The sequence below is a fragment of the Semicossyphus pulcher genome, unplaced genomic scaffold, assembly GCF_022749685.1.
Source record: "Semicossyphus pulcher isolate SPU_LCO1_2020_fin unplaced genomic scaffold, fSemPul1.0.p SCAF_11, whole genome shotgun sequence".
Classification (NCBI taxonomy): domain Eukaryota; kingdom Metazoa; phylum Chordata; class Actinopteri; order Labriformes; family Labridae; genus Semicossyphus; species Semicossyphus pulcher.
In genome coordinates, this window is record NW_027211615.1 from 27146026 (window position 1) to 27163855 (window position 17830).

At 42.7% G+C, this 17830-nt stretch overlaps 1 protein-coding gene across 1 annotated transcript in view; it reads right to left on the minus strand.

Annotated features, from left to right (window-relative positions):
• Positions 1 to 902: 902 nt before the first annotated feature.
• Positions 903 to 17830, minus strand: part of LOC138585002 (uridine-cytidine kinase-like 1) — a 30405-nt gene continuing 13477 nt past the window's right edge. The window contains exons 6-15 of the mRNA XM_069657215.1: positions 14813 to 15002; positions 14588 to 14649; positions 12764 to 12780; positions 7445 to 7543; positions 7184 to 7277; positions 6911 to 6973; positions 6412 to 6534; positions 5950 to 6057; positions 5558 to 5714; positions 903 to 4122 (exon numbers count right to left, since the gene is read on the minus strand). Of these exons, the coding sequence (XP_069513316.1) occupies positions 4046 to 4122; positions 5558 to 5714; positions 5950 to 6057; positions 6412 to 6534; positions 6911 to 6973; positions 7184 to 7277; positions 7445 to 7543; positions 12764 to 12780; positions 14588 to 14649; positions 14813 to 15002 (990 nt within the window). The 3' untranslated portion in view covers positions 903 to 4045. The remainder of the gene's footprint in view (positions 4123 to 5557; positions 5715 to 5949; positions 6058 to 6411; positions 6535 to 6910; positions 6974 to 7183; positions 7278 to 7444; positions 7544 to 12763; positions 12781 to 14587; positions 14650 to 14812; positions 15003 to 17830) is intronic.

Sequence of the window (17830 nt, forward strand, 5' to 3'; positions counted from 1 at the left end):
GTGTAGTATTTCCCACAGTCATGGAAGGCAGCATAAGAATATGTATGTCACTTCCGCTGGCAGCAAGTAGTCTGCTGCCCTCTCGCGGTGAACCCGGGTACAACATAAAATGACAGAATCAGACATGCTATTTTTTAATGTTAATATTTTTAATCAGAGAGATATTTAAAAATAGAAGATAATTTAAAATTTGAATTAAAACAAACATTAATATTTTTTCCCTCACAAATATGGGAGTTATATGCTGTCTTGAAAACAAACTCAGGTTAATTAACCCGACTAACAATGGCTGCAATCCATTAAGGTGTGTTCCTCTTGGGGAAAGAGCACCGCCTAAAAACAACTGAGCAATTATTAGTGTTACCAGTTACACCGGTATTTATCCTGCCATTAAAACAGTCGGTCTGCAGACAGCCAGAAGTAAACAGAATTAATACAGGGGCGTTTTCTCATGGTTAACATTTGAATGAAGCACAACTTTTCTAATGGATTTGTTTCATTTAGGTGCTTCAGTAAAGACAGCAGGTGCACTGAGAACACCTTGGAGCCGCTTGTCTGTCATTGGGCGAGAGGCAGGGTTAAAACTGGACTGATCGCCAGTCAGACAACCTTTTCACACTCACACCTACGGGCAATTTTAGAGTCACCAATGAACCTAACGAGCATGTCTTTGGACCGTGGGAGGAAGCCGGAGTCCCAGGAGGGAACCCACGCATGCACAGGGAGAACATGCAAACCTCACACGTCCAAACCAGGAGTCTAACTAGGAGCGACAGCACTAGTTAGTCAAAAGGATTATGCAAAGTCAAGTCGCCTGAGACTTGGTGATGAGTTTTATCATGGGCCAAGAAAGACACCTTGAAATTTTGGACTGGATTAGAATCAGACTCACAAACATGTAATGAAGTCAAGTCAGGTCAATTTTATTTACAAAGCGCCAAATCAAAACAAGAGTTATGTTATGACACTGTACATGTAGAGCAGGTCTAGACTCTCTTATTAAAAGATTTGACACAAACGAGCAGTAAAAGTGGATCCACATGTTTGTAGTGGTTGTGCTTGCAGATTTGCATATTATAGAAATCTGGACTTTTGGCCTTAACAATAATGTTCACACTCTGGTTATGTTTGGGCAGTGGATGTGTCTGGAGCAGTTCAGTGTAATAAAATGTAAACAATAACATATTGGCTATGCAACCAGGATAATTGGCTATGATGTAAGGTAAAATAAAATATATGAAGATGGAGAAGAAAAAAAACACAATAAATAACTAAAAATAATCAGCTGCAAGTAGCAGCAAAAATGCTCTCACAGCAGGTAAGCGCCTCCATGTGGATCAATTTGTGTATTATATCAACAATATGAGCAGTTCACCTGCTGATACTTTAACCCACTGACTAAATAAATGTACATACACCTATTTTCTGCTAAGACAAGTGCTGTAGCTTTGATTTAAATCCTAAACACGTGGTGTGATTCGGTCGTCTGGTCTATTAGATTATAATCAGATGTGTTGCTTTAGGCCACACAGAGCGATTTCACAGCAGTTTATATACAAAGCTTTTTCATACAAGGCAATCAAAGCATTGAACTAGCATCTAAAGCTAAGCTAAGTGAAATGTTGCTTAATAATGTAACAATGACGTTCAAGGGTAACTTACAATGATGCCTTTTTCAAGAGTGCAGAGGAAACTCTTCGTGGAGGTTTAAAGAACGGATAAAACACAGCGACACAAAAAACTAAAACATTTTAACATAAAGAAATTCATCCAACAATAATTCATTGTTTCCCATCAATCATCAATCAGTCCTCTTGTTCAAGTATAATTCTTTGTTGCCTGAGATCAAATCATTTTACAGTACGAACAGCGGAGCAAAGCTGCAACACGCAAATCGTCCTGACAAAAAACTTTAGGCTGAACTAAAGCAAACAAAAACACATTAAACTGCGAACCACACATCTTATATTACCCTCAAAACGTTTCCTCCAAACACCGGGACCCGTGAAAGAGAATCATCTTAATAAATGAGGCGTTATTTTTTCTTCAAGTTTCGTCTTTGTGCAAAACAAATGATTGGATTATTACAGATCAGGCAGGAAGCAGGGGATCGATTGAAAACCATTAAAGAGAGAATTAGCTCTGGCTTTTTTCCACTGATTATTCATCTACAACGTCTCGTTTTACGGTGCAAACTCTTAAAAGAAACCCAGATTTTAAGGCTCTTCCAGTAAACACATTTCTAGCAACATTATTTACATCTTATTCAAGCATGTGGCTTCATTTGGCAGCGATCTGCAGCTCACCAGACAGAGGCTGCAGTGGCATGATTACAATGGATTCAGGCAATCAGGCATGCTCCTGATTTGATGTGCATCTGCTCTGTCGCCATATTGGAGCGGACAATATACAGCTCTGGAGACAATTAAGGGACCGCTCCAAATGTTCCTTTAATCAGCATCTCTCTCTACATGTCATGGCCAGCCCAATCCAGAATGTGATCAAGAGGAAGGTCACAAGCCGTCGAACAAAGAGCGGCAACACCCAACAGCACTGTGACAGACTGCTGGAGAGCATGCAGAGATGCATGCTGTAATTAAAAACCAGGTTATTCCGCCTGCTTTTGCTCTCCACACGGACTGTTTTTTCTGCATACGCCGCAGCCTGCTGTTGCGTGATTGGTCAACATTACTCGGACTACAAGTGTAGTTCAAACAGAAACCAGAACACTTGCCTTCCAGGAAATCCACATCCCTGCCTACAGATTCTACATTTCTATGTAGAATCTGTAAATAGAGATTAATCACAGGGCTGACAGATAAGTCTCTTTTTACATTGTGGTTCTGCCTCAGCGCCGTAACGAAGCTCCGCCGTCATGCAGCCTTTGCCGTTTTACATTGGACCAAGCAACGCCGGCATAAAGCTGCCCCACTGTTTGTATTTGCACGGCGTTCTAGAAACAAAACGCTCCTGAGGTGTAAACAAACAGCGCATGCTTCAAATACACACATGCGGCGCTGTTCCGCTCTGCCGGCTCTGCTGTTTACACAGATGCCGTTTCGCCTCTGTTACAACCTCCTGATCGGCTCAGAGGCAGAACGACTTCGCCCCACCATTCTGCCTCCGTGCGTTCATAAAAGACGGAACGTAACAGAGGCGTGATAATCCCGCCTTGAACTGGCAGTGTAAAAAGGGCTAGAGACAGACAACCTCTCCTATGGTCAATTTAGAGTCACCAGTGAACCTAACCAGCATGTCTTTGGACTGTGGGAGGAAGCCGGAGGACCTGGGGGGAAACCCACCCATGCCCGGGGAGAACATGAAAACTCCACACAGAAAGACCCACTTTGTGCGAACCGGGTTCGATTAAGGAACGTTCATGAAAATCTGTTCACAGTTACAATTGATTTCGTAGTGCAGTCTTCTTCTTAAATACACATTGTATTTGTTTATAAGCTGATGTTGCTGCTCCAGTATGACAGACGTGCAGATGCATAATGGCAGAATACAATGAGGTCTCTCAGGATAAAAAGATGTCAAAGCCGACAAACATCCTGCAGGAGATGTAAAACTCTGAGCTCTTTAAATATTGAAATGAATCCTGGTGCAAAGGAAATCTGTCACTTACAGACGCATGCATAAAATACTGTTGTTTCTGACCTTATTTTGAAAATGTTCTTACTAAGCTGTTTACTCCTGTTTAGATCTAGCTGCACTCACTCTGATACGGGTTGTTTGATCGTAAACAGGCGGGAGGCCATGTGTCGCAAACTTTAGACGCATAATCTGAACGTCTAAAAGCTGAGTGATATCTGTCTAACTCTAAAGTAGGATTTTCAAACACGTGACCTGAATTAAACAGTGTAAAAGCACTCCACTCCTCTCACCTGAAGAGGAAGCAGATATACGCCATGCCCTCCCTGCTCAGGAGGACGTGGATGGAGCAGGTGAGAGCAGTGAGCGATGACTCAAAGAGTTTTCTCTGTTTTTACGCCTCTAAGTGCTTTTTGTAACAACCCCGCACAACCTGTGATGAGTTTTGTCTTCAGTAGTCCATCCCCTCATCGCTCTCGCACCAGTCTGACGGAGCATCGGTGCCAAAGTAACGATCACCGAAATTACCTTTGGAAACAAACACAGATAACAGGTAGAATGAAAAAAAGACAGAGGAGCTTTGTGATGTTTCCTCTACCCAAGATTCAGACCGGGGAAATTAAGTGGGGTGTAAAAAACAAACCCTGTTGTGGGAGGTTTGTGGACAAAATAAGGCACTAAAACCAAATCTATCTGTTCGCTGCCTTAACTTATCGGAAGCATCACGCTGAACGTTTAAACCCACACAGAGCCGTGCAGCAGCAGCTTCCTGCCCGGCGTGATTCAGTGTTGATTTAACACCTCTTGTGATGGATCCATGCATCACATTTTTATTGTCCTTCACTGCCTGCTAATAAAGGTTAAGGATAATCCATAAAGTTTTGCAGAGGCTGGCTCTGGTGTGCATAACCGAGCTGTTGAGCTCTCTGCGAGGCCGCTGAGGCGAGACGTTCACTTGTTCCGTTTTAAAACCAGAGGTGACAGCAGCTTTAGATTCTGGAAGCAGCTCTCCTTACACGCCAGATAAGTTAGGCAGCACCTGAAGTTTATCCTTTTAGCTAAATCCATAGATTTCTACTTCTTTATGTGTGTATATTTGTTTTTATCTACGTCTCTAATTAATGCACATTTAAACACTATAAAGTAGGGCTGCACGATATATCGTTAAACAACCACAAGTGCGATGTGCGCATGTGCAATAGTCACATTGCAGGACGTGCGATAGTGAAGCAAATTAAGTGAAACACGTCAAACTGCGACTTAAGAGCAAAACTAAAACTGCAGAGTCTGTGTGTCACCTGCAAACTGTAAACAAGCACGCCACAATGCTGCTGTCTCAGATCATGTCAGTGGGCTGATCGAGGCAGACACTCTCTTATGCGAGGTGGCTTTTAAGTGAGAGTACTCCGGTTATAAACGACACCTTGACCCGGCGCTGGTTAACCCTGTGGCTACATAAACGGACCGTTCACAGAGCGGACGTGTCGCGGAGTGTTTACTTTTAGCGGCTACACCTGCAGCGCACACGCGGCGTGAGGCTGTGTGTTCCGACAGGAAGAAATTACAGTCACCGAGCTGATTTGAACACTGCTGAAAGCGCTAGATGAAGTGACGCAACTGCAGCCCACGAGTCTGTTTGTATAAATTCTATAAAGAAGCGTGTCGCTCCACCTGAACTTCTCATGCAGGTGTCAGAGTCGCTGAACCAAGTTTGTTAAAAGGAGGAGAGGGGTTTTCTTTTGTTAGAGGAAAATAGACCTAAAAGTCCCAAATAATAACAGGTATGATTATGAATTGTTTATATGGACATGAAAACAAACTGGCATAACTTCCTGTATTTTTTTAAATCGCAATAATGTCCCTTTTCAATATCGTGCTGCCCTAACATAAAGCTATAATACAGCAATAATTCCCCCAGATAATGAATGAAGACACTTCGAGGAAGAAAATCAAACGTTCTCACCGATGCCTGGAATGATGTGGAACTGGTCGTTGACCTCCTTGTCCACGGCGGTGGTGATGATTCGGACTTTAGGGAAGGCGTAGGCCACCGAGTGGACTCCCATCTCTGCCATCAGCAGGGACAGCAGAAAGATCTTATCCTCTGCTACATCGTGGTCCTTCAGAGGAGAGAGAGGAGAAAGGATTGAGAGAGATAATACTCATCAAAGACAAAAAAAACTGGCATGGACTGGTTTCCATTCAGGCTGACACACTAGGTTTAATGTTTGTTGCCATCACACACCCCTAGTTTCAGTCCAGATATCTTAATATAAAGAAAAAGGTGTTTAAGCACACAACTGAGGAACATTTCGACATCCACAGAGAGTGTTTTTAACGTTTGTGTAGACGTACTAGCAACACTCTGACGGCCATGAGCGCAGCCGCTCCGGTGGACACGGTGCTGTCCATCAGGATGACGTAGTCTTCAGTGATGTCTTTGGGCAGACGGAGGTAGTGCAGCTACAGGAAAGAGATTAGACAGAATATGGATTAAAAAAATGTGCAGGTGTGCTGGTACGTCACCAACTGTCTCTATCTGAAATCAAAGCAAAAAATCAAACACTAAGATTAAGATATGTAGTATGCAGCGTCCACAAGGCTTGTATTTGTACGGCTACATTCAGTCTGTTAAGGTTTTTTATGCATCATTTATAGGGAGACAAAACCTTGCTGCATGCTGCCAAACCACATTTAATCTTTGATGAGACTTATTTCAGACATGTTTTCACTTTGTGCAGCAAATCCAATGCTTCTGCACTTCGTGCCACATGCACATAACAGGAACACAGTTTGTAGCGTTTGGGACTCGCATACCTCTGGCTCCCCCGTGTCATGATTGGTCTGGATGAGGATCTTCCCCAGTCTGATGTCTTTACACACAGCCATCAGAGCCTGCTCCATGGTCTCTCCTGCCCGCAGGATGGAAACGCCCGTGATCTACAGAAGCAAAGAGAAGGATTTTTTTTTAGCCTTTTCTGCCTTTACTGGAGAGGGAGGAACATGGATAGAGTTGGAAACAGGGGAAGAGAGAGTGGGGACGACACGCGGCAAAGGGCCGAGGGCAGATCGAGGACTACAGGCCCTGCAAATGGACGCGTGATCCAACCGTTGAGCTAAACCGGCGGCCAAAAGAGAAGGAATCTAACACTTTGGTAATGTTCGTGGTACGTATTTAAAGGATGATTATTTTGAAGGCCTAAAATATATGCATGAAAACATCTGCTGGGATTCCTCTATAAACACGGACTGCAGCTTGAAGACCACAAAGTTAAAACATAACAGATAAAGAGCAGAAGCATAGATACAGACTTACCCTCTTACCACTCAGCCTCTTGCCATCATAGACGCCACCCTGAGGCGTCTCCACAGACACTGGCTGAGGAGGGAGAAAAGGATACAATCACCCGACACTTTAACAATCATACAAATAAACTTGAAGTTTGAAAGAGCAACTTTAAGATATTTTAACAGTCGAGGAAAAACACTTTTTATACCCGTTTATTCCAACAAGATTCAACCTTAAAATAGAAGCAGACGGTCATTTTTTCTCGACTCCTTCACACAATAAAAAGAGGGAAACACTCACCTTGAGAGGCAGGAAGGAGAGGGCATGTTCTATCAGCAGCCTCATTAATCTCTTGGAGTAGAAGATAAACTCATCCCGGTTAGTCTCCTTGTTCCTGCGCGGACACACAGAGGTCAGGAGGAAACAGGAGGGAAGAGATCGTGTCTCATGTAAGACCTCGACTAACACAAGGGAGACAAAGCCGGGATATCTACGGCCACCAACTGACAAGTCTGCTTTAACGATGCATTTTAAGAGGATGAAACGAAAGTGTTTTCTGACCTGATGATGGTGTGCATGCCCCGGACCTGCGGCGTGCTCTCCAGCACGCTGAGGGTTTTGGGTAAAGGCTGACCCTGATGAGCCGAGGCCAGAGCCGACCTGTGAAAAGCAAACAAAAATACATACGTGTAAGAATGATCTGCAGAGATGAAAGTAACATGCTGAAGCAGCCATAAAGGACGTCCCTCCAATATTACAGATTTTCAAAGTAAAATATTCCTGGTTTTGTGTTTCTAATAATCAGTTCATTAGGCTTATTTCTTATTAGGTTAGAAGTAAACAACTAGGAGCTTTGACGCCAGTGCTGACATTAAATATTTAGATATAAAAGAGTTGGCATTAGTGTATTTGTATTATCTGAAGTTGGACACTTGTCTGCCAAATCCAACGCTTTATGTACCACAGAATTATATTTATCCTCAGGGTGGATTAGCTGCTGAAAAAGCATTCGATGACTAAGAGGCACGAACACGACTGAAACCACAGATAACAAAACGGTTTTAAGATGCAGTGTCGACATACACTTGTTCACACTCTTCTGACTCTTAAATAAAAATAAAATGTACCTATAAACCGATAAAAATTACCTGACAACATAAATAGGGGTTGGACAAATATCGAAACTGCGATAGATCTTTGTTCTGACTTGTGCAATACATATCTTGTCACCTACTCCTGCTTGTATAACAGTTGTATATACCTCGTATTTTTATTGTTTTTATCTATTCTTATTTTTATACAGTATTTACTGACTTACTATTTTGTCTTTGTACTGCTGAAACACACAAATTTCCCCCCGGGGATCAATAAAGTATTATCTTATCTTACAACCATCGACGGGCTGGCGCCAAATATTGCCATTTCAATTTACAGATATATAACTTTATTGATCCCCAGAGGGAAATTCACAGTCACATTCACACCGACGCTCTAAACAGATTTTCCTGCAATTTTGACTCAGCATGTCTGCACTAGATGAGTCCTCGCGGCGGCGCTTGTGACGTGAAGTCAATGGCCAACTTTACATCCGGCCGAGGGACCGAAAAATGAGCCTTTTGGCAACATTGGCACATTTACAGTGATGTTGATTAATGAGCATCCTCCCTGAGAATAAACCAATAAACCAATAAATAAGGAGGGTAACGTGAACATGCCCATTAATTGACCGAAGAAGAAGTTGACAGCAGAATAAAAGAATGTCTGACAGTGGTCAGAAGAGTTAAGAGATGCACCAGCCACTTTTCTAAAGTCCTGCTTTGTTCTAGAGTTCAGTAAATTTAATTTACAGACTGAAACTTTGTTTCATCTCAGTTTGTGTCAAATTCTGTAAGATGGCCCCAAATTACAGAGAATAAACACATTAATCCTGCACTTTACCTTTATTATATTCTTCAGTTAATCAGATATCGTGATGTATCATTATATGATTATCTTGCAATATATCGATTACCGCAGAATCGCTGCATCGTGATATTATCGTTATCGTGAGTCTTGTATTGTGTATCGTATCGTGAGTTACCCTGCGACTCCCACCCCTACACATAAATGCGATAATGATCCTCAGCACTGACGCACTCGTTAGAGGGCACGCATCATTAATTAAACTCTCTTTCTCCCTCTTTGAATTTAACGTCTTCTTTCGGATAAACAGACGTGTACATATATTTTGAGTACACAGCTTTTATATATACACTGTATATTTTAAAGACCTTAAAGTGAAAAGAATCAGGTAACTGTGACGCAGTTAGAGACTTCAAACGGATACAGATCGAGAAGAACCAGTAAATCAAAGTGAAATGGTAATATTACCACCACTAACCACTGCAGACAGTACGTTGCTTCTGATGCACTTTTTTTGCTCACAAAGCAGAGATGTTTTCCAAATGCACACGGGCTGGTTTCACAAAGAGAAATTTTAAGGACTAATTGGTTAAAAAGAGGTTATTTTCTTGTTGCTCCTTTTACAGCATTGTTATAAAACTATAAACGGGGGTATTCCTTTTCTTTTTTTCTGTAGGTGGTAATAAATCTTTTAATAATTGCAAAGAAGAGATTCTTCACAAGTGTAGAGTGCAAACCAATCCAACACACTGTACAGGACCTTTGTGCCACTAGCCCCAGATTCTTGGGTCAGAAAAGCTCAAAGCAAAAATATAAAAATGAGTCAGGTAATCAGGTAACTTCTGACACAAGCAACCAAAAGCTGCGGTCACGTCGCCTGTAAGGTTTCTATTAGGGATAGACCGACTATCGGCCGATTATTCGGCATTTTGACGCAGATCCGCATCGGCCTTTTTTTTTTTTTTAAATCCAATGGCCGATAAGAGATCAATTTAAAACTGTGTTATTTTGGCTCTGATGCAGCCGCGCCTCTCTGTCTGCAGTCACTACTCTGTCTCCAGCATTGTCCCACCCACAGCACTGATTGGTTACACGCAGAGCCATGGCACAGGTAACAGCCAATCAGCAGTGAAAGCTGTGCATGCAGAGCGCTCACACACACGGCGGAGAGGAGAAAAGGTTCATTTCTTTGCAAATTTTATTTAACTTTGTTTTATTTACTTAATAAAACTTCAGGAAATTATTTATTTATTTATTTATATTTTCAGTTAACTTTATAAGAGATGCTGCTGACCCTGGGAACTCCCTGCGCTGTTTGTTTGTTTGTTTGTTTAATAAACATATGCTTAAAGGCATTTAAACAAAGTTAAGTGTTGGAGTTTGTATTATTCAAAATTTTGATGCCAATATTTTCACTTTTACTGCAAATGAATATCGGCTCCAAATATCGGTTATCGGCCTCCTTGACTACTAATAATCGGTATCGGTATCGGCCATATCGGTCTATCTCCAATTTCTATATTGAATCATATGACATCATATTATTTTCACATTATATATATATATATAGTTCTTTACAAATAACAGAACTTGAGCTGCAGAAGTTTCAGTGATCATTTTACCACAGAAGAAGAAGCAGGGCATTCTGTACTGTTAAAGCCAGGGATCAAGATTAATGCATCCCGTGTGTGTCACCAACTTAAGCCCACAAAATGCACAACAACAAATGCAATTCTGATACGAAGCACAAGTGGTGTTTGCAGTTTCATACATGCTTACAATGCACTTCTGTTCGCTTTTCATGATAGGAGCTAGTTTGCAGCATGCTCTGTCCCTACTCTGAAGGAAATAAAGCATGCTCTTGTTTTAACACCCAAATGACTTTAATGCTTTCCTGCCAAAACAGCTTTGAACGTATCATCATAACATTTTCTTCATTAAAGCAGCAAAAACAACAAACAAGCACGTCAGCTTTTCTTTTCATTAAGATGCATTTACAGCCGAATGTGAGAAGGCCAGAGTGCATCAGAACTACAACACTACCACACTACAAGAGGATGCACAAGGCGAGCCTCACATATCCCAGCGGAGCTTCCTCTGAAGAAGGTGACACATTTTCATTTGTTGAGTTAAAGTGAAGAATAGCGGAGCGGGAGGAAGAAAAGGAAATAAGGAAAGAGGAGGCAAGAGGAGACAAAAGAATAGAGGAGAAAGAAACAGCATTAGAGCAGCTCCACTACATCACTGCCGTGCAACAATGAACAAATACTTTCAAGTTCAGGGCCGAGGAGCAGCACGCTCAATTCAATTTGTCCTCTAAGTGGGTTCATTTAAGGCGACTCAATTCATTCACACTCCAGCGGGCCACTTTGGGAGCTGAGAGTGCAGATTATTCATCCTTTACTGCTCAGGTAAGTCACCGCAGCAGGCCAACAAACAGCTACCAAACCCATACGAACTGCCTGATCAAACAGACCAGAGAGTTTATCCTCTTTAGGAGAACGCAGAGTTTGTTTTAACTCGTTTGAAGACTTTTGTCCAGGAGGCGACTTTCCAGCAGCTTTCTCAACTGTCTCAATTCTGCCCAGAGCTACAGAGCACCTGTTAGGGTTTTATGCAGGTGTTTGTTCAGAGCTTGCTGCACACTTTTCTGTGCAGGAGGAGGTGGCAACATGATCGACCATAACAGTTCATCTTTGGTCTGAAAGTCCATTCTTAGATAATATGGCCTCTCATTCCACGTTCATGCAGACGACACTATTTTACCTGCCTTTGAAGCGGAAAGGTTGTAAATCACAGCTCCTTAAAGAATCAAACTGAAGTCCTGATATTTGGATCTAGTTGTGCAAAATTAAGTTTAGCTCGGTTTGGGTATCTGCCAACTCCCGAGGGAAACATAAGGCTCTTAAGCTGCTTCGTGTGTTCCCAAGCTAGTTGCCTCTCTGCCATTTGGGGCTGGGTCGGAGAAGTAAAGAGGTTGATGAGGAAATACAGGCAATGAGTGCTGAGAGGGAGAATAACACAGAGTTAAGAAGCTGACAATGAGTTGAAAGATGCTTGATATGCATATTTCTGCTTTGTTTGATGATATATTGTTAAATTGCAAAAGGGTAGACGATGTGTTAACAGAGGGAGAAATCAATCAATCAGGAAACTCAGATGAGAAGGAAATCTATCCAACTCGCAGGAAATCAAAGGAGCAGTTCTCCCCTGGAAAAAGCCACTGTCAGTCAAAGCTGGTGTTCTCTGTCATCGATAGAAGTAATAAATAAATGGAATTGGCGCCATAGCTGTGGAGAAAGTTGAACAGTTCGTGGTTTTTCCCATTCTACATTCCTACAATACCCAGCGTGCATTGCGCCCCTCCCTTTGAAAGGAGCGAGAGACGCTGGAGTGAAATACTACCGTTTTCGCCGCAGGCAACGGCTCAGAGCGGGACAGAATCTGAAATACGACGAGAATATATTCAGTCTACATTTGAAACCTGACGATTTAGAACGAGACATGACTCAGTTACAAATGTGAAAGGTCTGGGAGGGACAACAGGAGAGCATGCAGCGTTTTAAGGCACCTCACAGAACAAATGATTACATTTTACGGTGGTTATGTGGTTCTTTCAACTAAACACTGCAGACAGCGGAGGCGGGCGTCCTCGATTGAGGAAGTGTAGTTTAGCGAGCTCCCTGGCCTCCTGGCCTCCAGGGCTCATTGGAGAAGCGGATAGCGTCCTCCAAAGGCACAGAGTGAAATTGCATTTTTTTTTATGGCATTAGCTCCCCATAATAGCACGATAGGTCTGAGGTTGAAAATCGTTGAACTGGCCCTTTAAGAAGAGACTGAGTGATTGGTTTGTTATGTAAAAAGGCACAAAGAATTAAAACATTTATTTTGTCTTTGTTTCCAAGTGAAATGTGGTTTAAAGGAGGACGGGGAAAGGACTAGGAGAAGATGTAGTAATAAAAAAAGCACCAGTCGTACCTCACAGTGATCTCACGCTGGAATGGGTACACAGCATTCAGCCAGGCAAGGAGGGCCGTGCACGCACAAGGAGACACACACACACACACACACACACACAGGTTTGTGTGTGAGCAAACAATGAAACACAAGAAGAAAAAAAACATGAGATAAACTAATTAGCGACAAAAACAAAACACAGCCAAACATTTCAAGCAAAGTAAATGTTTGTTGGTCATAATAAAGTTAAAAAACACTTTAATCACAAGAGATCTGGAGATGAAGAAGAAGCTCTTATAAACCTTAACAGATAAAATGATCCCATTTCTGCTCACGTGAACGCACAAAGTCCTTAAGCAGGTAAAGGGGAAAAGATTAATGCAGCAGAAAGCACGCTATCATGCACACCTGTTCTCCATGTTACTCACTGCAGGTGTCATAAATGTGTGTGTGAAAGATGTTCTGTGTTTTCTGCGAGTGGCCATTAATGAACATGTTGAAGGTGGAACAGATCATAGTTTGGCACAGGTCATAAAATGGCTGACAGTTCGGTGAGGTGAGGGAAGATGGAGGACACCTGTTCTGTCTTTATGTGGTCGTTAATCTCAGGTAAGTGGAGGCTGGTTCGTGGGGGTTAATCGGGAGAAAAGGGGGAGAACAAAATGTGTGATTGACCACTTTTAAATGTTTTAGTGTCATTTTGAAGGATTACTTCAGCTCCCTGATTGTGATCCTAATAGGATGGGAATCTGTGCAGCCAAATGGTTTAATCAAAATGTTCTCCTGCAGGAAACAGCGAGAGAGCCTGACCATCATTTACCCTGTTCAACCAGCAGAGGGGGCAAGTGTTCAGAGGCAGGGTAAGGTTTAACAGACTGTGACCTGAGCCTGCATTCATCTCAGGTGGGAAAAAACACTGTTGCACACTCCCCCGTGCTCATCTTCACGTGCATAACATTTTAACTCTTGTGATGTCTGGTGTTTTCCCTCAGGTGTATTTAGGATTCATTCTGATCTGACTGAGGGAAAAGTCATGAAGCGGAGGGAGGACCCTTGGCTTCTCTCTTGTCTTCATGGTAGAACCAGAGAAACACTGATTGTTGCAGTGGTCGATTAATTTTTTTCAAAGATGTAGATATTTAAAAAATTATCTTTTGGGCTGTTTTGCTTTAATTATTGGACAGCTGAAGAGAGATGGGAAATAAAGCCAGAAGAGAGTGGAGGGATGACATGCAGCAAAGGGCCGAGGGTGGGAGTCGAGCCTGTGGCTGCTCTGCGGCCTGCTCTACCCACTGAGCCCCCCGTCACTTATATTTTACTCAAGAAGAGAATTTGCTGCTAACGAAAATGAAAACAGTTTTAAGTTGGAGTCTAAACTTAAACAGAACCTGAGAAGTGGTTTGCCTTTAAAGCGCCACAGGTCTTTGCCAGCATTATCCATCCATCCATTATCTATATCGCTTATCCTGTTCAGGGTCGCAGGGGGGTCAAGAGGCAGGATTACACCCTGGACTGGTCGCCAGTCAATCACAGAGCTGACACATTGAGACAGACAACCTTTCACGCTCCTATGGCCGATTTAGAGTCACCAGTGAACCTAACGAGCATGTGCTTGGACTGTGAGAGGGAGCCGGAGTACCCGGAAGGAAGCCAAGCATGCACGGGGAGAACATGCAAACTCTACACAGAAAGGATCCCTACGTCTGAACCGGGGTGAACAAGGTAAATGTGTTCTCCATGAAGCTAATGATGAATAGCTGCTTGGTGGAATAAAAGTAGCTGCTGTAGTTTTCATGGTGCAGGTAGCCTACAGGGTGTGTTCGAAACATGCAGAGGAATTCTCACCTTCTCCAGCTGACTGTGAACATGCTGAACAATCAAATCCAGCGCTACAAAGTTCTCTCCTCCTGTAAATAAAAGACGTTTCAAAGACGCAGACCAGCACAGTACAGATATACTTCTTATAAGTGCAAATAAGCTTCATTTAAAACACTCTGATGTATACAGTTCAGAGCAGTAGAGATACAGAAACACCTTTAAACATATTAACATTATTTAATATCCACTGACCTCTGGGCACCACGATGTCAGCAGACTGCACCGTGGGCTCGATGTACTGCTCGAACGCCGGCTTTACAAACTTATTGTATTGTTTGATGATGCCGCTGATGTCCCGTCCGCGCTGGGAAATGTCCCTCTTCAGCCTCCGTATGAGGCGGATGTCAGAGTCTGTGTCTACAAACACCTTCATGTCCAGCAGCTGACGGAGAGGAGAAGGAGGAAAGAAATCAGTCTTTAATGTTTTTCTCAAACATGGTTTCTGTCATTATAGTTTGATTTATGTCCAAGTGTTCATTTTTCTGACAACTTTACTTTTGATTAGTTATTTGATGCTGTAAAAAGGATGATTGACAGCTCTGTTGACAAATTCGGCTCCTGCAGCCGATCTGTTCAGGATTAGCAGAGTAGAGGACGAACGGCGAGAGGAGACGTAACTAAAACAACCACTTCAGTCAAGTTTCCATACCTGTGAACATTAACCTCAGACCAACACAGAGAAGCTGTTCTGCTGTTAAACACGCCGGCGAGCGAGATCCTTGCTGTTTTTTCAGTAAGTTAAGTGTGTGTTTTGGTTAGCGGAAGTGGCTACGGCGGCGCCACCCGCCGATCTCTACTGTGCAGACTCTGGCTCCGTATGAAGTCACCATTGCAAGATGGCAGCGCCTATCACAGGGCTATTTTGACATCACTTTCATACAATGGGAGCAGATGGAGACGCGTCGTCCATCTTTATATACAGTCATTGGGTTTATCCAACAAAATATGAATATTTATTAAACAAATATATTTATTGACTATTTCCCTTTTCTGACAGCACAAAATGAGATTAAAATTCATGCTTTGTCCAACCAAATCTCACAAATCTAAGATATTCAGTTTATAACAATAGAAGACATAGAAAACATGTACATGTTCCAATTTAAGAAGCTGAAATGGAAATATTTTTTTCTGATAAGTAAGCCTTTAAGTCCTGCAATTACAAACTGTTTCAGCTCTGACGTGTGACGTGTGCCAACAGCACAGATGTATTTAAACGAGTGTAGAACAAACAACAGACTGAAACAGGCGTCATCTCTTAGTGATGTCAGAAGATGGTGTTGCTCTGCTGCACGCTGAAAGACGCAGGAGAAAAATAGTTTTGATTTGACATTTTTACAGCTGAAATGTGACGTTGGAGTCGGGACGTGTTGAAGAATCAAACGAGTAACACGAGGAGACATCAGTTATCTTTGAAGAGCGAGTCAGCCGCTGGTCCGTCCAGCAGGCTCCATTAAACTGAACCTCAACTCAGCAAAACCAGGAAAAATCAATGAGGCAGCAACACAACAGAGCTGGATCAACAAAGAGGCCAACGCAGCGCCAACCAAAAGAACTATCGACGACTACCGAGATAAAAAGAAGTTTGTGAGTGATTTAGAGGACGATGACAGTGGGGTGTTAAAGGTATAACTCAGATGCACAACAAGCCGGTGGATTCTGCGTGCTGTAAATCTGACAAACCACAGGACGGCATGCTGCTGGATAAGCACGGCTGTCGGCCTGTAGGATGGGGTGAATGAGGAGTGGATTGTTTCCAAAGGTTAGAGAGCAAGGCCGCGGCTGTAGATCATTTTCTAACCTGCTCCATCAGGAGAGCACCGGCTGCTTTTTGTCTCAACGGTGAAGCAAGAAAACAGCAGCAGACGCTCTTTTTAACAAACCTTTACAAATGTTTCTTAAAGGAGTTCTCGGTTATAAATCTCTACAGGCAACAAAGTGATACAATAATGTTTTTAAAAATAACAGAAGATGTTTGCTAATAAATGCTCAGTAAACAACCTAAAAACCACCTAAAAAAGCTTTAACCTGAACGTCCACCTAGAGTTTGCCAACTTGTGACAAATTCCCTTGATGCTGTGTTAGATTTCCCGACTTCCTCGAATGCATCATAAACGATGGCTCCGCCCTCCGTTCAACAAACTTGCCATGTTAAAGTAGTGTTCTTCTCCTCTTGAGGACAGACCTGACAAAGCTTCATGTTGTTCCTAATCTGCATCATGATGTTGTTCTTTCAGCAAACTGAAGAGCCGTTAATTAAAGTCGATCACAAGAAAATCTGTTTCTGTTTGGGCTTCATCCCGCTGCAGTAAGCCAGAGTGCAGCCTCTGTGTAACTTCCTGTTTACAGTGAGACTGAGACTCAGCACAGACAGATGAACGGGCGCTCCTCCGGGGGATGGGATGAACCAAGAGATGACAGCGTTTATTTAGCAGACACATCTGGAGGGAGAATTTCACGTCACTTTGATCTGAACACACGGTCGCTTCTCAAGCTGCTAACTGGACTGTAAACAATGCAGCGCACGGGGAAGGAAGTCTGGGCTGGACGCCTTTTATCGCTATGTTTGCATGTTTGCCATTGCTCCCAGAGGACATATCGTCGTCAGACTACAGCCGATGGGTTCAGAGATTGCATTTAAACAAACAAAGTACGTACCAAAGAATATTATGTGGACAAAACTTTTTTTAGTGTACAAACAACAAATGATGTGCTCGTTTTCCAGGCAGGAAGGGTTTGATGAAAAGATGCAATTGAGTTGCATTATGGGAAATGTAGGAACCCCTGTGTTTGGAGTTTGACCAGTATTGGGGTCTAAAAGTCAGCCTACCTCGACCATTTCTGTAAAACCCTGTCTGTTGTGTGTCTCCTAACTTTATGAAGGTTCAATTCTTAATCCCTGGACCCTGGATCCCTCTTTAAAGGGCCAGTTCACTGATTTTCAACCTCAGTCCCATCATGCTATCATGGGGAGCTAATGCCATTATGGTAGGAAAAAAATGCACTCTCTCTCTGTGTCTTTGGAGGATGCTATCTGCTTCTCCAATGGGCCCTGGAAAACCTCCGCCAGACTACGTAAAACGCGTCATCTGGCGGCCAGGGAGCTCGCTAAACCACACTTCCTCTATCTAGGACGACCGCCTCCGATGTCACGTCTCGTTCAAAATCGTCAGTTTGAAATGCAGACTGCAGACCTGAAGATTTTTTAGA